We start from the raw sequence: 15,677 nt of genomic DNA, 5'->3' as shown, positions 1-15,677 counted from the left end.
ATGCAAGTCCATGCAGTAAAAGATTTGTCCCTGGAGAGAGGGTCCCTAGACTTGTGTTGTACACAGCGTGTAAAGCAAGATTTGTCCCATGCGAGAGGGGCCCTGGACTTGTGTTGTACACAGCGTGTAAAGCACACGCGAGTCCATGCAGTAATAGATTTGTCCCTGGAGAGAGGGGCCCTGGACTTGTGTTGTACACAGCGTGTAAAGCACAAGTGAGTCCATGCAGTAAAAGATTTGTCCCAGGCGAGACGGTCGATGGACTTCTGTTGTACACAGCGTGTGAAGCACACGCGAGTCCATGCAGTAATAGATTTGTCCCATGCGAGAGGGTCCCTGGACTTCTGTTGTACACAGCGTGTGAAGCACACGCGAGTCCATGCAGTAATAGATTTGTCCCTGGAGAGAGGGGCCCTGGACTTGTGTGGTACACAGCGTGTGAAGCACACGCGAGTCCATGCAGTAATAGATTTGTCCCTGGAGAGACGGTCGATGGACTTGTGTTGTACACAGCGTGTAAAGCACAAGCGAGTCCATGCAGTAATAGATTTGTCCCAGGAGAGAGGATCCCTGGACTTGTGTTGTACACAGCGTGTAAAGCACAAGCGAGTCCATGCAGTAAAAGATTTGTCCCTGGAGAGACGGTCGATGGACTTGTGTTGTACACAGCGTGTAAAGCACAAGCGAGTCTATGCAGTAAAAGATTTGTCCCAGGCGAGAGGGTCCCTGGACTTCTGTTATACGCAGCGTGTGAAGCACACGCGAGTCCATGCAGTAATAGATTTGTCCCATGCGAGAGGGTCCCTGGACTTGTGTTGTACACGCAAGTCCATGCAGTAAAAGATTTGTCCCAAGAGAGAGGGTCCCTGGACTTGTGTTGTACACAGCGTGTAAAGCACAAGCGAGTCCATGCAGTAAAAGATTTGTCCCAGGCGAGACGGTCGATGGACTTCTGTTGTACACAGCGTGTAAAGCACAAGCGAGTCCATGCAGTAAAAGATTTGTCCCAGGCGAGACGGTCGATGGACTTCTGTTGTACACAGCGTGTGAAGCACACGCGAGTCCATGCAGTAATAGATTTGTCCCTGGAGAGAGGGGCCCTGGACTTGTGTGGTACACAGCGTGTGAAGCACACGCGAGTCCATGCAGTAATAGATTTGTCCCTGGAGAGAGGGTCCCTGGACTTGTGTTGGACACGGCGTGTGAAGCACACGCGAGTCCATGCAGTAATAGATTTGTCCCTGGAGAGAGGGTCCCTGGACTTGTGTTGGACACGGCGTGTGAAGCACACGCGAGTCCATGCAGTAATAGATTTGTCCCTGGAGAGAGGGGCCCTGGACTTGTGTTGTACACAGCGTGTAAAGCAAGATTTGTCCCTGGAGAGAGGGGCCCTGGACTTGTGTTGTACACAGCGTGTAAAGCACACGCGAGTCCATGCAGTAATAGATTTGTCCCATGCGAGAGGGTCCCTGGACTTGTGTTGTACACAGCGTGTGAAGACTGGTTATTCCACGCTGGTGAGGTATTGTCCTAGGAGATCCTCGTGCTTGACAAGTTATTTACACAGCATGAGCAACACAGGCAATCACACGCTGCAGAAGTGTTCTCCCAGGAGTCCCAGGTGAATGTCAGGTTGGATAACAGTGATTATCTGGAGTTTGGGCTTTTAAAACCGTTTATGAGTGAGAATAGTGTGAAACTATACATTAACCAACAATACAAATCTACAACACACATCGCATACCTCTCACTCACACAATGCAGCGAGTCTTCGCAACTGAACATCAACGTTCCTCTGTCGCAGCACCAGTTCCTTTCATTCATTAACACCTGCCGAGCAATGCTTACCTTTTGGAGGGCTGAGAGACCCTGCTCTTGGGCGTCGTTGCACCTACGCCAGCCACGGTTCGAGTCCTCAGAGGGGAGCCTTTCGCCCCAGCTGCGGCCCCGGTTGCTCTGGGTGGATGACTGCTGGGTAAACTGTGATTTAGGCTGGGTGGTGCCTGCACTTTCCTGGCTGTGCCGGCCGGATTGCCATAACCGGAAGATTTCAGTGGTTGCCTGCTGCTCAGGAGAGCACTGGTGCTGGACGGCCCCTTCATGGGCTGCCGGGGCATCAGATGGGGCTGGACTGCGGTGGCGGGATATCGCAGCTTGTTGGGGTTGATGCCTAGAATAAAAACAGAGAACGCACTGACGCAACCTGGGATTTTCAGAAAATTCTTTATCCACATATTCTACCTGCACTAATATGGTCCTCTCACTTTCAAATAGTCTCCCTCTAGCCCCACAATAAAAAGAAGTTGTTTCAGCTCTTGTTTCAGTGATTTCACTGCATACGTTTTATCTAAATTTGTCTCAAAATCCCCTGGTAAATTTCCATTTCATGGTCCTCCAATTCAAAACTATGTAAAATCTGCTTTTACAGTGATCTATCGCACCTTTTATTGGTTTTAAATATCCTCCTGGAACACTTCCAAAAACCACAATGGAATTCATTTATATCAAAGAACCGACAACAGATGTCCTTCAGTGTTTGTCATCACTTTATCAACTACACATCGGAGGCTCCTCTCATATTTGCAAAAAGCATTTACAATGCAATGGTTTCGCCTTTGGAAAAGTTAGAGCTATTGGCATTGTAAATGACAAAATTTGTATTTATGTGTTGGTTGTGAAAACAGATAAATAAATGGCATTGTCATTTTTATTGCCATTAGCTTAATCTCGGCAGTCACTCTGCACTCCCTAGCATTCTGCAGTCACTCTGCACTCCCTAGCACTCCCTACTACAACACACATTGAAGGTAGAAAGCTTGGCCGGATCAAAAGTATTTCTGCTTTACTGGAGGACAGACCATCAGCCGTTGTGCAGTGCAGAGGGGCATCATTTGCTCCCTCCGTGACTGCACTGTCCGCATGAAGATGCTGGTGGACTCACAGCCTAGTGCCACCTGGCTCAGAGACCCTGTTCCTCACGGAGCAGGGACTAAAGTTCAGTTAACATAAACAGCACCCTCCATATCCACAGTCCAAAAGGGTGAAACACCCGGCCACAGCACCGCGCACCACTTGCAGCAGGCTTGTTTACACCACTAGTCTTCCTGCTTCTGGTGCTGAGAAACGCTGTTTGCTCCAAGGTTGAGAAAAGAAATATAAGACATTCAAAGAGCCTAGTCATCATTATGCATGCTTCTGGGAATACTCGTTTGATGTGATTGTCTTCCGTATTAAGGCATTTAAAGATTCACCCGAGATGCCGCTTTAAATCCCTGAGGCCGTTCCGTGAGCAGTGGCAGACACATCAACAAAATCAAACATCAGAATGCAATGGAGGAAGAAGCTGATGTGTACTTAACGTTTACAGATAAATATCCAATGTCCTGCGGGAATTAGTCAAGAACAATTCTGGAGGGGAAGCATGAACAGCACTGAAATCAACATCACGAAGGAATGAGCACCAAACATGTGTAACACCTCTCTATAGGACTGTTAAGTATTTGTCTGCAATGATCAGAGCCAAAACCTCTTAGTAATGTTTGTGTTCATTACATATCAACCTCAACCTAACACCTGGGAATATGAAAGTAGCAAAGTATGTGGTATGGGTACAACAGTAGAACATACATAAATCAACAATGAACATGTCAAGAACTGTATAGTCATACTGAAATAAAGTAGGTAGAGCTGTTCTGACTGACGAATCCCTGGTGTTATAAACTGTATCCACTGACAAGGTACATATAAACAATGACATTTAATATTGTTAGTAGAACAGTATCTCTGGGATCAACAGAGGGCAATGGGTTCTTCATTTTAGAATTTTGAAATAATGGTGCTTATGTCTCAATTATGTTAACAGGTAGTACCTTGTGGTCTGCAGAGCCCCTGGAGCCCGAGACACTAGCCCCGGGGTCAACAATAGTTTAGAAAATTAAACATTATTTGAAAATGAATATAGGATGCATAAATTTAAAAAAAGCTAAATTGAATATTTTAAAATGCTCTGTAAAAGCGAACGAATTTGAAATAAGAGACTAAAAAATTAAGTTGGTATCTTTAGCTTGATTCATGGAATCAGTGCAAGTACAATAATCATACTCGGTATGGACAGTTGTTAGCCTCAATTGAAGCACTGGTATGCACCAACAGAAAGATAGCATGCATCAGGAGCAAAAAAGACAAAGTGATATAAGAGTCTAGCATATATTTGGCTTTTAGAAATAAAATGCAATTTTGAAAAACTCCAACTGTGCCTTTAAAATGAAAATGCTGGTATGTTTTTGCTCCTGAATTAAATAAAGGATTTAATATTTTGGGTATTTGCCTGATGTATACTTGTTTCTGTATTGTTTAGTGGTCTAATAGTGCTCAATCACTCATGTGTGTGTGTGGGGGGGTGGTTTGAAGGGGGGGGGAGTGTTGTAATTGTTTTGTTCTAGGCCCTGGTTTAAAGCAACAGAGAATAGGGCAGTGTCCCTCTGACTTTACTACATTCACCCCCCTTTTGGAGAGCCCCCACCCCACACACACTTTCACGAATCCCTTCAGGGGCAGCGAATAGAAAGAGCTTCCAGCACAGGTCCACGCGGACACAGGTCAGGCTCAAGGGAAACACCGCGCAGTGGTGTGTTGGGAGACACACCTGTGACCAGACACCACTCTAAAACGGTGCATCTCACTGGAACGATAACCTTAATTGTGCACAACCCCCCACTGTGGTAAAAAAAAAGACAGCGCAGACAAACACCACGCAAATACAGAGTAAAAAACTGAAGCTGGCCAACAAAGATCCGAGCACAAACCGAGATAGTATCTGCCAACCACGAGCCCGGGAGACTGCCCTCCACACAGTGCCACCCTCACAGACCTACAGAGCACCTACCCCGGACACACTGCAAGGAGGCACAGTCCTCCCTCGTACAAGGGAAACAGGGCTTTAAATGGGCCGGTCCTGCCCAGTACGAAGTACCGGCACTTTTGTTTATTTTGAGAGGGAGGGTGCCTGCACTTCTCAAGAGAGACTTAACACTTTTAATTGGAGAGTACCGGCCCTTCTCCGAAACAAGCAGGTACTCTGAGTCTGCTACAGAGTACCTGCACTTCTGTTTTCCCATTTCAAGCACTGAAGTGAAGTAAACACTGAGCATCATTCTAGGGGGCTTACCGTGCACAGGGTGGGGGGTCAGGGGGAGGGCAGCAAATCACGTCACTACAATGCATAAAACGGGCTTGGAAAGAAACCGAGAACAAATGTGACCACCACTGGAGAGACTGTACCACAGCATGTACTTTAAGCGTTTATTTTGGCAACACCTTTCACACCTGTGAAGACAATTAAATACATTCGGTCTACTTGTAATAAACTGTCTGTAAGCTCAGGTCTGGGAGAGGTTGTTGTTCCCTGCAGTCAAAGGAAGTAAAACGAAACAGGCTCTTCCAATACACTGCACAGGTGTGCTCTTGGACAGTAACCACGATCCACGTGAAATGCATCCAAAGTACGAAATAACCGAAGGAACAAAAAGCTCGGTTTGTGTGTGTGTGTTATGGTACCCTCTAGAAACTCACGTCAGGACCGAGAGCCCTCGGAGGCTGGGAAACGCCCAGTCAAGAGCTCTGAACCCAGTGCTGGGGTCGCTGCAGAATGTTTGTTTAAAGTAAATATAAAGCTGAAAGCCGTCCACTTGAGTGCACTTAACTGCTTGGCCGGGGAGGTGCCCTGTGATGGGCCAGCAGCCCCATCCCGGACGGGTACGGTACTTAAAAGCCCCCCCTCAGTGCACCCTAAATCTGGATCAATTGCTTCGAAAGCGCACACATTAATTACCAAGGCAGCGAGGAAAGGAGGGACCGGTCCAATTAGTGCTTGGAGACGCCGGTGAGAAGACGGTGGGCGCACAACAATTAGGGTCGGCACTCAATGGGCCTCTGTGGGCTCCGGAGGGGCCGCCAGGGGTGCGACCAGGAGAGAGCCGGGATGATTAACCCTCCTCGGGGCGCCCTGGCAACTCTGAGAACCTGTCTCGTTGCAGCTCTTTCCACAAACTACGCAGCAGCCTCCCAGACATGTATGTCCACAACCAGTCCCAGCGCCTCCCATAAATCACACACTCACCTGTCAATCACCACCGTGCCATAGCCTCGCGCGTGGGGCGGCAGTCTATACCAGGGCCCTGGCACTGTCTGCACTGAAGAGAGCTAATGGGCACCATAGAAGAGCCGCGGGTTTGCATATGGAACAACAAGCACCTACGAGGACACAGGGGGCGGGAGAGGACACGGACGGCGGGAGAGGGCACGAACGGCGGGAGGGGGGCGGGAGAGGACACGGACGGCGGGAGGGGGCGGGAGAGGACACGGACGGCGGGAGGGGGCGGGAGAGGACACGGACGGCGGGAAACGTGCACAGGACAGCGAGGGGGGGGGGGCGGAAAGGCACATGGAGGGGGCGGGAATGGACAGACTTTCAGTGAAAGGGGAGGGAACGGGAAAAAACGTAACTCCGCCCTGGGAAAAAATCTCGGGAACGCCCCCGAATCTGGTCCGGCCTTGACGGACAGATCCGGCACTCAATGGCTAGCCTCCATTTATGGAGCTAGCCAATGAGAGCCGGGGGACGTTCCAGAACGAATAGTTTTCTTACCTGTCGGTGTAGTTTTGCAGCTTGAAGATCTTTCTGGATTCACTATGCTGTGCATTATTCCGCGGTCTTGTGGTTGGGTCCGGATTCGTAGTCTTTTCTTTGTTTTTTTTCTCTTAGCCCAGGTGGGCGTCGGCGTCACACCCCCTTGGGTGTATTTCCGGTGACGTCGGCATGCTTCCTGCGGAAGCTCCCACTCTTGGGCGCCATCTTCGGGTTCTTTTTTTCCGTGTTTCTTTCGTTTCCGAAGTAATGGCAATGTTGTAATTAGTTGGTATTTTACCGCTTTGTACTTTTTTAAATATCCTTTCTTTTGTTAACCACCTCTTCTCTCTCCAGCCTCATCTTTCTGGCGGAGGTGGGTGGGTTCGCTAGTGAATCCAGAAAGATCTTCAAGCTGCAAAACTACACCGACAGGTAAGAAAACTATTCGTTTTGCAGCGTGAATCTTTCTGGATTCACTATGCTGTGCATAGATTTTGTAGCGGTTTCTCATTTTTGTGGCGGTTGGGTGGAAGATGAGCGTTGGGTATTGAATATGTGCTGTAGCACCTTCTGTCCAACTTGAGCTTCCTTGTTCATCTGTATGTCCACACAGTAGTGCTTCGTGAACGTGTGCACCGAAGCCCATGTTGCCGCCAGGCATATGTCTTGTATGGGTGTGTTAGCCAGGAAGGCTATTGTAGCGCCCTTTTTCCTAGTGGAGTGGGCACGTGTCCCCTCTGCTAGCTCTTGTCCTGCCCGCTTGTGGCAGAGTTGGATTGTCTGTGCGATCCATCGTGCAATGGTCTTTTTGGTTACTGCTTTTCCCATGTAACTGTTGGCGAATGACACAAAGAACTGTTTTGTCTTCCTGTGTCCCTTCGTCCTTTCGATGTAGTGCATGACTGCCCTTCTGGCGTCCAGGGTGTGCAGAGCTCGCTCTGCCGCAGTTGTTGGTTTTTGGAAAAAACTCGGTATCTGTATAGACTGGTTCATGTGAAATTTAGATACCACCTTCGGCATGAAGTTTGGGTCAGTCCTCATCACAACCCTGTCATTGTGTATTTGTATGTAGGGTTCTTGCAGCGTCAGAGCCTGAAGCTCGCTTACTCTGCGTAGGGACGTTATTGCAACCAGGAAAGCTGTTTTCATAGTTAGCATCTTTAAGGACGCCTTGTGGAGCGGTTCAAAGGGCTCTTTCATGAGTTCTGTTAGGACTATGTTCAAGTTCCATGCCGGTGGCGGCACCCGCTTGGGCGGTGCGATCCTTTTCGCCCCTTCTAGGAACCTCTTCACCACCTGTGACGTGAAGAAACTCCTGCAAGTTTCACCCCTTGTGTAGGCGACTATCGCTGCTAAGTGAACCCTCAAGGAGGATGAGCTAAGGTTCTTCTCTAGCAAGTGCGTCAGGTACTTTAGCACTGTGGAATCCTTCTTCATTTTATTGTGAAGTCTTTCTTGTCTACACCATATTGTGAACCTCTTCCATTTTGCCACATAGCACTTCCGAGTGCTAGGCCTTCTTGCCTCCCGCAGGACCTTCAGTGTACTTTCTGGCAATCTTAAATGCGCGAACTCTATGTCCTCAGGAGCCACGCTACTAGGCTCATGCTCTCTGGCTCTGGGTGTAGCACCTCTCCGTTCTGCATGGAGAGTAAGTCTTTTCGCCTGCTGAATCTGTGGTGTGCACACTGTGTCATCTCCATGATCTGCGAGTACCATGTCTGCCTCGCCCACTGTGGTGCGACCAGTATCAGTGTCATGTTGCTCGCTCTGCACTTGCTCAGTACTCTGTGCATCAGTGGTATCGGGGGAAAGGCGTAGGCAAATGTCCCTGACCAATCTATCCATAGGGCATTCCCTAGTGACCCTTCCTCGGGCTGCCTGGATGCGAAGTTTCGGCATTTTGCATTCTGGCGTGTGGCAAACAGGTCCACCGATGGAGTTCCCCATCTGTCGAATAGGCGCCTTGTCTCCTGAGCATTGAGCTCCCACTCGTGGGATGCCGATGTCTGCCTGCTGAGCCAATCTGCTTGTAGGTTGTCCTTGCCTGGCAGGTGTATGGCCAGCAGGTCTATCTTGAGAGGGATGGCCCATCTCCATATCTCCTGCGCTAGCGTTGAAAGCGGGGCCGACTGGGTGCCCCCCTGCTTGTTGATGTAGAACATCGCAGTGGTGTTGTCTGTTTGTATCAACACCTTGTGCTTGTACAGTCTTGTTTGGAAGGCTTTCAGTGCAAGGAAGATCGTCTTCAATTCTAAGTAATTGATGTGCTTTGTGGCCTCCGTCGGTGTCCACAGTCCTCTCACCTTGAGCTCCTCCATGTGAGCGCCCCATCCCTTCAGGGATGCGTCTGTGGTGATGGTCACTGTTGGCGTTGGGGGCGTTAGAGGCTTTCCCTTTGCTATGTTCTCCATGGTCCACCATGTCATCTCCTTCTGCACTGCGTGCGTTACAACCACTAGATCCTCCCAACTGCCTGTAGCTTGTGACCATTGCTCCTGTAGCCATTCTTGAATGGGTCTCATGTGGAGTCGTACATTCGGTACCAGGTGGATGCATGATGCCATCATCCCCATGATCTTGCTCGCAGTCCTCACTGTCCGAGCTTGTCCCTTCCGGTAGAGGCGAGTTTCCTTCACCAGCGCCCTCGCCCTCTTCTCGCTGGGGAACACCTTGCCCTGTAAGGTGTTGATCTGTGCTCCCAGGAAGATCTTCACTTGTTCCGGCTCCATTGATGATTTCTTCCAATGGATGGAGAACCCCAGGTTTATGAGCGTGCTGGTCACTGTGTGTGCATGCAGCTTGCATTTCTGGTATGAGTTTGCTTTCACCAGCCAGTCGTCCAGGTAAGGGTATACGTGTATTCCCCGCCTTCTTAGGTGCGCTGCGACTGCTGCGAGGCACTTTGTGAAAACTCTTGGTGCCGATTTTAGACCGAAGGCCAGTGTCGTGAACTGGTAGTGGCTTTCTCCGACGGTGAACCTGAGCATGTGCTTGTGCTTTCTGTTCATTGGGATGTGCAGGTATGCGTCTTTGAGGTCTATAGTGACCATGAAGTCCCCGGTCTGCAACTGTGGGAGCACTTCTTGCAGGGAGGTCATTTTGAATTTTTGCGTGCTTATGAATTTGTTCACGAACCGTAAATCGAGAATGGGTCTCATTGTCTCGTCTACTTTTGGTACCAGGAAGTACGTTGAGTATACTCCTGTGTTTCTTTCCTTGAAGGGTACCCGTTCTACGGCCTGCTTCTGCAGGAGTTCTTTTGCTTCTTCCTGAAGGCACTGCAGCTGCTTGCTTGCTAGTGGCTTTCTTTTTGGTTTTCTGCTTGTTGGCCTCGCCTCCAACTCTATGCAGTATCCGAATTGGATAATGTTGAGGATCCATTTGTCTGATGTGATTTCTCTCCACTCCTGGAGGTGGAATCTTAGTCTTCCTCCCACTGGTGTCCTGTGGTCGTAGGTGTCTAGTTTGTCTTGACCCATCTGTATGTGCTGCCCCCTGGGGTCTTTTTTGCGGGCGGGCACACAGAGTTTTTTGAAGTCACTTGGAGGTGGGCTGCTGGCCCCCTCTTCTATTTTGTCCCCGTCCATTTCTCCCTCGAAAGGACTGGCCTCTTTGTTGGTACTGCCAGGGCTGCTTCTGATGACCCTGCTGACTCTGCGAGTCTGCCTGGTGCGTTTGCTGGAAAGCCTGGTGTGATGTACCTGGCTGGTTTCCACCTCTCCCGCCGGGCCTCCGTGACGGGGTGCCCCTCTTGTTCCCTCTGAACTGCAATGCTCCCATGGATCTTGCTGTTTCGTTATCCTTCTTCAGTTGGCTGAGCTGTTCATCCACTGTTGGTCCGAAAAGCGTGCTGCCGTTGAACGGTGTGTTCAGGATACTGTGTTGCACTTCCGGTTTGAAACCGGATATTCTGAGCCAGGCGTGCCTCCTTTCCGTGACGCCCATCATCATGAGCCTGCTGGCGGTGTCTGCCCCATCCAGGGCCGTCTTAAGGCAAGAATTTGCCGCATTCTTTCCCTCTTCAACCAGCTTTTCGGCTTTCTGCCTGGCATCCTGGGGCAAGTCCTTCACCAACTGCCCTAGTCCCTCCATGATTTGGTACATGTGCCTGTTTATCAGGGCGTAGGAATTAGCCATGCGCCAGTGGGTCGCGGCATTCCGTTCGATCCTTCTGCCCACCAGATCCATCCTTTTGCTCTCCTTATCCGGTGGTGGCCCCGAGGTAGTGGGTACGTTAGCCCTCCTCCTTGCTGTGGCCGTGATAATGGAGTCTGCGGAGACCGTGCCCTGAATGTAGGCCGGGTCCTTTGTGGCATGCTTGTACTTCTTCTCAGTTCTGGGAGTTACTGCCTTGCATGTTGCGGGCTCCCTGAAGGCTTCCTTCCCCTGAGCCAAGACGCTCTCGAGCATTGGAAGGAACTGGCTCCTCGTTTGTGTTGGGAGCAATGTTTCTAGAAGGAAGTCTGCTTTCTGCTTCTCTTCGTCGAGCTTGAGCTTGAAAGCTGCTGCGGCAGATTGTATCACCGAGTTGTAGGCCCCGATGTCGTCCGGCGGCGAGGGCCTCGAGGGGTAGGTGTCGACCACCTCCTCCGGGCTGTCGGTGTCGACATCGATGTAATCTACCTCCTGAAGGTCCGAGGGTGCCGACTCTGTGTCTGTCCTGCCCTCCTCCTCCTCCCCATAGTTGTAACTATCGTAGGGGTTCTCGTACTCCTCCTGGTCGTCGATCACCTCGACGTCCTGGTCTTGTTCCTCGGTGACTTCGGCGATCTCCTCTTCCTCCTCGACCGGCTCCATCACCGGTGGCTTGGTCTTGTGAGGGATCGTGAAGGCTTTCATCTTTGCGTCGAAATCTTTCTTCCGCTGCATGATGTTCTCCATTTCTGCCTCGAGGCGCCTTCTCTTCTTTTCCATCTCGGCCGCGTGTTCCGCGTCGGATGGGTCGGCCGCTCTCTTCGGTGGAAGGCTCGTCGCCGTGCCTCTCGGAGTCGAAGTTTTCGACGTCGAACCGGATTTCGGTTCTCTGGTCGTCGTCGTGAGTTTTGGGTCTTTCTCCCTCGGCGTCGATCGATCCTTTTCGGGGACGATTTTCGACGTTTTGTGCTGATCAGCAGCTCTCGGCGCCGGGGACTCCTTCTCGGAGGATCCGCTGGGCCTGGGAGTAGTCGCGGACGCCGCCTTTTTTGGCGTCGGCGCTTTCGGGGTCTTGCCCTCGATCTTTCTAGACTCAGAGTCTCTCGGGTTCTTGGGGGCCGAAGAGTCTCCTACCTTGTCAGAAGTCTTCGTGTAATCGGTCTCTACGACCGTGTAGCTGTCGTCTTCGGCGGCAGCGTTGTCTTCTTCCTCGGAGGACATCCCCAGCTCGTAGAGTGACGGAGTCGGGGCCTTCCACTGCAGGGCGGCGTGTGCTACCCTCTGCCTCTCTCTCACACGAAGGGTCTTCGGGGTGAAGGCGGAACAGGCGTTGCAGTCTCCGCTTTCGTGGTCCACCGGTAGGCAAAGGTTGCATACCGGGTGCTGGTCCTTCTGCGCGTACTTGTGGTGGCAGTTACGGCAGAACTTGAACGGCGTGTTGTCCATCCTCGAGCGCCCAGGGCCTCTCTGGTCGCGTGTTCGTCGACGGTCGTCGAAGATCTCGATGGAAAACGCCTTATCCTTGCTGGTTACTCGTCGATGAGGTCCCCTGGAGTCTTCAGATGACTTCTCCTCGTCTTTTCTGTATTTTCTTTCTTCTTTCTCCAAAAATGTCTGGAGCCCAAACGGGAACGATCCAGACCCGACCGCGGAAAAAAAGAATCTGAAGATGGCGCCCAAGAGTGGGAGCTTCCGCAGGAAGCATGCCGACGTCACCGGAAATACACCCAAGGGGGTGTGACGCCGACGCCCACCTGGGCTAAGAGAAAAAAAAAAAAAAAAACAAAGAAAAGACTACGAATCCGCAAGACCGCGGAATAATGCACAGCATAGTGAATCCAGAAAGATTCACGCTGCAAAAGTGCTTATTGTCGACATAGGATTTTACCTGCGCTGAAAAGCTGCGCAGAGCGCAGCCTTCGGCAGGCGAAACCCAAAAATGCCTTTGATAAACTACAGATCTGCAACAGATCAGTTGTCAAATGGGACAAAGGCCAAACCTTTCCAACAAATCATGACTACAGTTCTGTATTCCAGTGATACAGAAAGACCACAACTTCATACGAGTCACCTTACATCAGGTCATTACAGGCCTCACCCACCAGCAAATATAAGACATATTTCCCTAGACACAGGCGTTAAAGTCAGACCGGGTTATTGTGGTCACTGTACTAGTCACCTGTTGCTGGCTGCTGCATCCTGGTCAACCGGCTGCTTGGCACCTGCAGGTCAGACTCCAGACTTCGGCTGTTTCGCACAGCATCCAGAGAACGTAGGCTTGTCCTCGTTAAGTTTGGTAAACTGTGCCGCAACTCTTCTGCAAAGAAACCACAGCAAAGGTTAGGTTACCTGTATGCACACAAACAACTAGAGGCAGAACATGTCTCTCAAGCTATGTGCCTGTGGGTCATCTCTTTCAAACTAACCCTCTACAAAAAGTCTATCATTGACAGGAAGGCGGAACACTATGAGGCAAGGAGTACGGCGTCCGCAAACAAACAGAAAGAGACTTTTAAAATACTGAGAGAACTTAGCCAAATAACAGAAGCTAGCGTCACCACTGTCTCAGACTGTAATACCTTCCAGTCCTATTTCCTGCAAAAAGTCAAAGACATTATTACTGAGATTGACAACACCCCAATCAACCAAAATGAGCCAGCCGACTTTCAGGCACCCCACTCCACCGGCCATCAACTTTCGGCTTTCCCCCCACTGGACCACAGCTCATTAACTCAATTACTGAATGGCACTAAATCAGGTTCCCCGGCGGACCCTTGCCCCCCAAGGATCTTCCAGCTAGCGGCACCAGGTTTTGAACACCAGATTCTAGCTCTATTAAACCGCTCATTGGAGACCAGTTACCTGCCCTCAAAACCTAAGGGACGCACGAGTAACCCCCCTCCTAAAAAAATCTGGAGCAGACGCCACTAAGAACTATAGGCCGATCTCCCAAATTCCCTTCCTGGCTAAGGTGATTGAACAACATGTCTTAAAAACACTCTCACTCATCTTGGAGGATCATCAACTCTTACAAATGCAACAAGCAGGGTTCAGAGCACACCAAAGCACTGAACTTATGATGCTCTCGGTCCTTGACAACCTAAGAATGATGGCTGATAAAACAAGGGAGCGGCCTGATTTTATTAGATACATCAGCGGCGTTCGACAACCTTGGTTCTGCCTCTCTAGATATTGTATGGGATACGTTTAAGAACTTTCTCAAAGGAGAACTGCAAAGTCCATCTTCTGCTCAAAAAAGGGCTGAACGTTCAACTCTAAAAGCCTTCGAGGACAGCCTGCTTCAAGCCGGAACGCAGCCCACTGATGTCCAGGTAAGGTTCAGGTAAGGTTGCGGGAGCAACTTGAGAAGGCAAGGATGAACTATAGGGTCTTTCTTGATCAAAAAAATGTTGAGCCCAGTGGGATGTAAAGTCCATGCAGAATTTTGAATATAGGGAAAAATGCTGGTGCACTACTCGCTTGGAAGGCTCAGACAGACAGGTTGAGGAACTTTATCAAAAAGTTGGTTGTCAACGTTAGGGGCCACATTTCAGGGCAGCAGGAGGATATGCAGGCCTGTTAATGGTCCCTTTTTTCCAGCTGCAACTCCCTAATTTAACAGATGCAAGCTGCAAGGCTCCTGATGTTCCAATCACTAAGGAGGAGATTTGTTTAAGTACAAGTGAGGGCAGGAAGGGTAAAGCCGCGGGCACCAATGCCCTTCCAAATGAAGTATATAGCGCTTGTGATTGATGACCTGATACCATTCCTAAAAGACCTGTTTAATTCCATATATAGACAGGGCGGTCAGGTTCTTAAATCCTGAAAAGAGGCCTCTACAGTCTTTATTCTAAAACCTTCCAAGGACCCTACTAGGGCAGACTCTTATCGGCCAATCTCTCTGCTCAATACGGATAAGATCTTTATGAGCGTTTTAGCGGGGAGATTGGCTAAGCTTGCCCCCAGGTCATCCACCCTGATCAGAAGGGCTTTATCCCCAAGAGATATATACAGGCATAGACCCAGCAGTTAATTGCCCCCTTGTTGCCGCCAAGGCATTTGACCGAGTATGCTGGGTCTATCTCTGGGAGGTTTTGAGCTCAATGGGGTTCAGCCCTAAATGTACCAATACAATTAAGGCGATCTATGAGGGAGCTTCGGCCAGGATTTTCCTTAATGGTATATTTCCCTCCAGTTTAAATATTCGAAGAGGAACACGGCAGGGGTGCCCTCTATCTCCTCTTCTTTTCGATATTTATATAGAGCCTCTCGCCCCAACAGCTGAGACTGGATCCCTCCAACAATCTTTTGGAAGGTGTAGGACTAGCACTTAAAGGGATTTTCGATCATGAGATTCATATAAATACTACTCTTATTCTCCTGGGAGAAGATGGAGCACTAACTTTGCTGTTGAGGCGGCCTCATAGAAGGTTGCTCTTTTATCTAATCCTTATTGCTAGGAGGGAAATCTGTCTGAAATGGAGGGACCCTTCGCCCCCAACAGCAGAAGATTGGGTCAGGGCTTCAGTCAGGATTTGTGGCCTCGAATAGAGAAAAGAGCCCTGACCTATCTATATGGTCTCCCTTTTTAGGTCTCGGCTAGTAACGCGCTGAAAGCGTGTTCTGGCCAGAGAACTATAGTCGGCGTCTCAGCAGTCTGAGAAGGCCGAAGTGAGACAAGACCTGGCCGCGCGAAGCGTTTCCACATAGGATAAGGTTGTGCGCGCGGCCAGGTCTTGTCTCCACAGCCTGGCAATGCAGAGCCGGCGCTGATAAGCGTCGAAGCTTGTTGTTGCTCTGTGGTGGATATCGGGTTACCGGTGCCTCCAGCCCTCGATCGCGCCAGCACCTTTAAGTACGTGGTATCCCATTGCACGATTATTCCATTGAAGGCATCGGGGTGTGTGGTGCC

At 50.1% G+C, this 15,677-nt stretch overlaps 1 protein-coding gene across 3 annotated transcripts in view; it reads right to left on the bottom strand.

The window, feature by feature from the left end:
• Positions 1-15,677, bottom strand: part of LOC144784941 (SLAIN motif-containing protein-like) — a 227,660-nt gene that overhangs the window by 24,963 nt on the left and 187,020 nt on the right. For all 3 annotated transcript variants that reach the window (XM_078664055.1, XM_078664057.1, XM_078664056.1), the window contains 2 exons: positions 12,945-13,082; positions 1,849-2,170 (listed from right to left, as the gene is read on the bottom strand). In XM_078664055.1, coding sequence (XP_078520181.1) covers positions 1,849-2,170; positions 12,945-13,082 — 460 coding nt within the window. The remainder of the gene's footprint in view (positions 1-1,848; positions 2,171-12,944; positions 13,083-15,677) is intronic.

The sequence above is a fragment of the Lissotriton helveticus genome, chromosome 10, assembly GCF_964261635.1.
Source record: "Lissotriton helveticus chromosome 10, aLisHel1.1, whole genome shotgun sequence".
Lineage (NCBI taxonomy): Eukaryota > Metazoa > Chordata > Amphibia > Caudata > Salamandridae > Lissotriton > Lissotriton helveticus.
The sequence above is the reverse complement of the archived record's forward strand: the minus strand, read 5'-3'. Positions and strand labels throughout refer to the sequence as shown.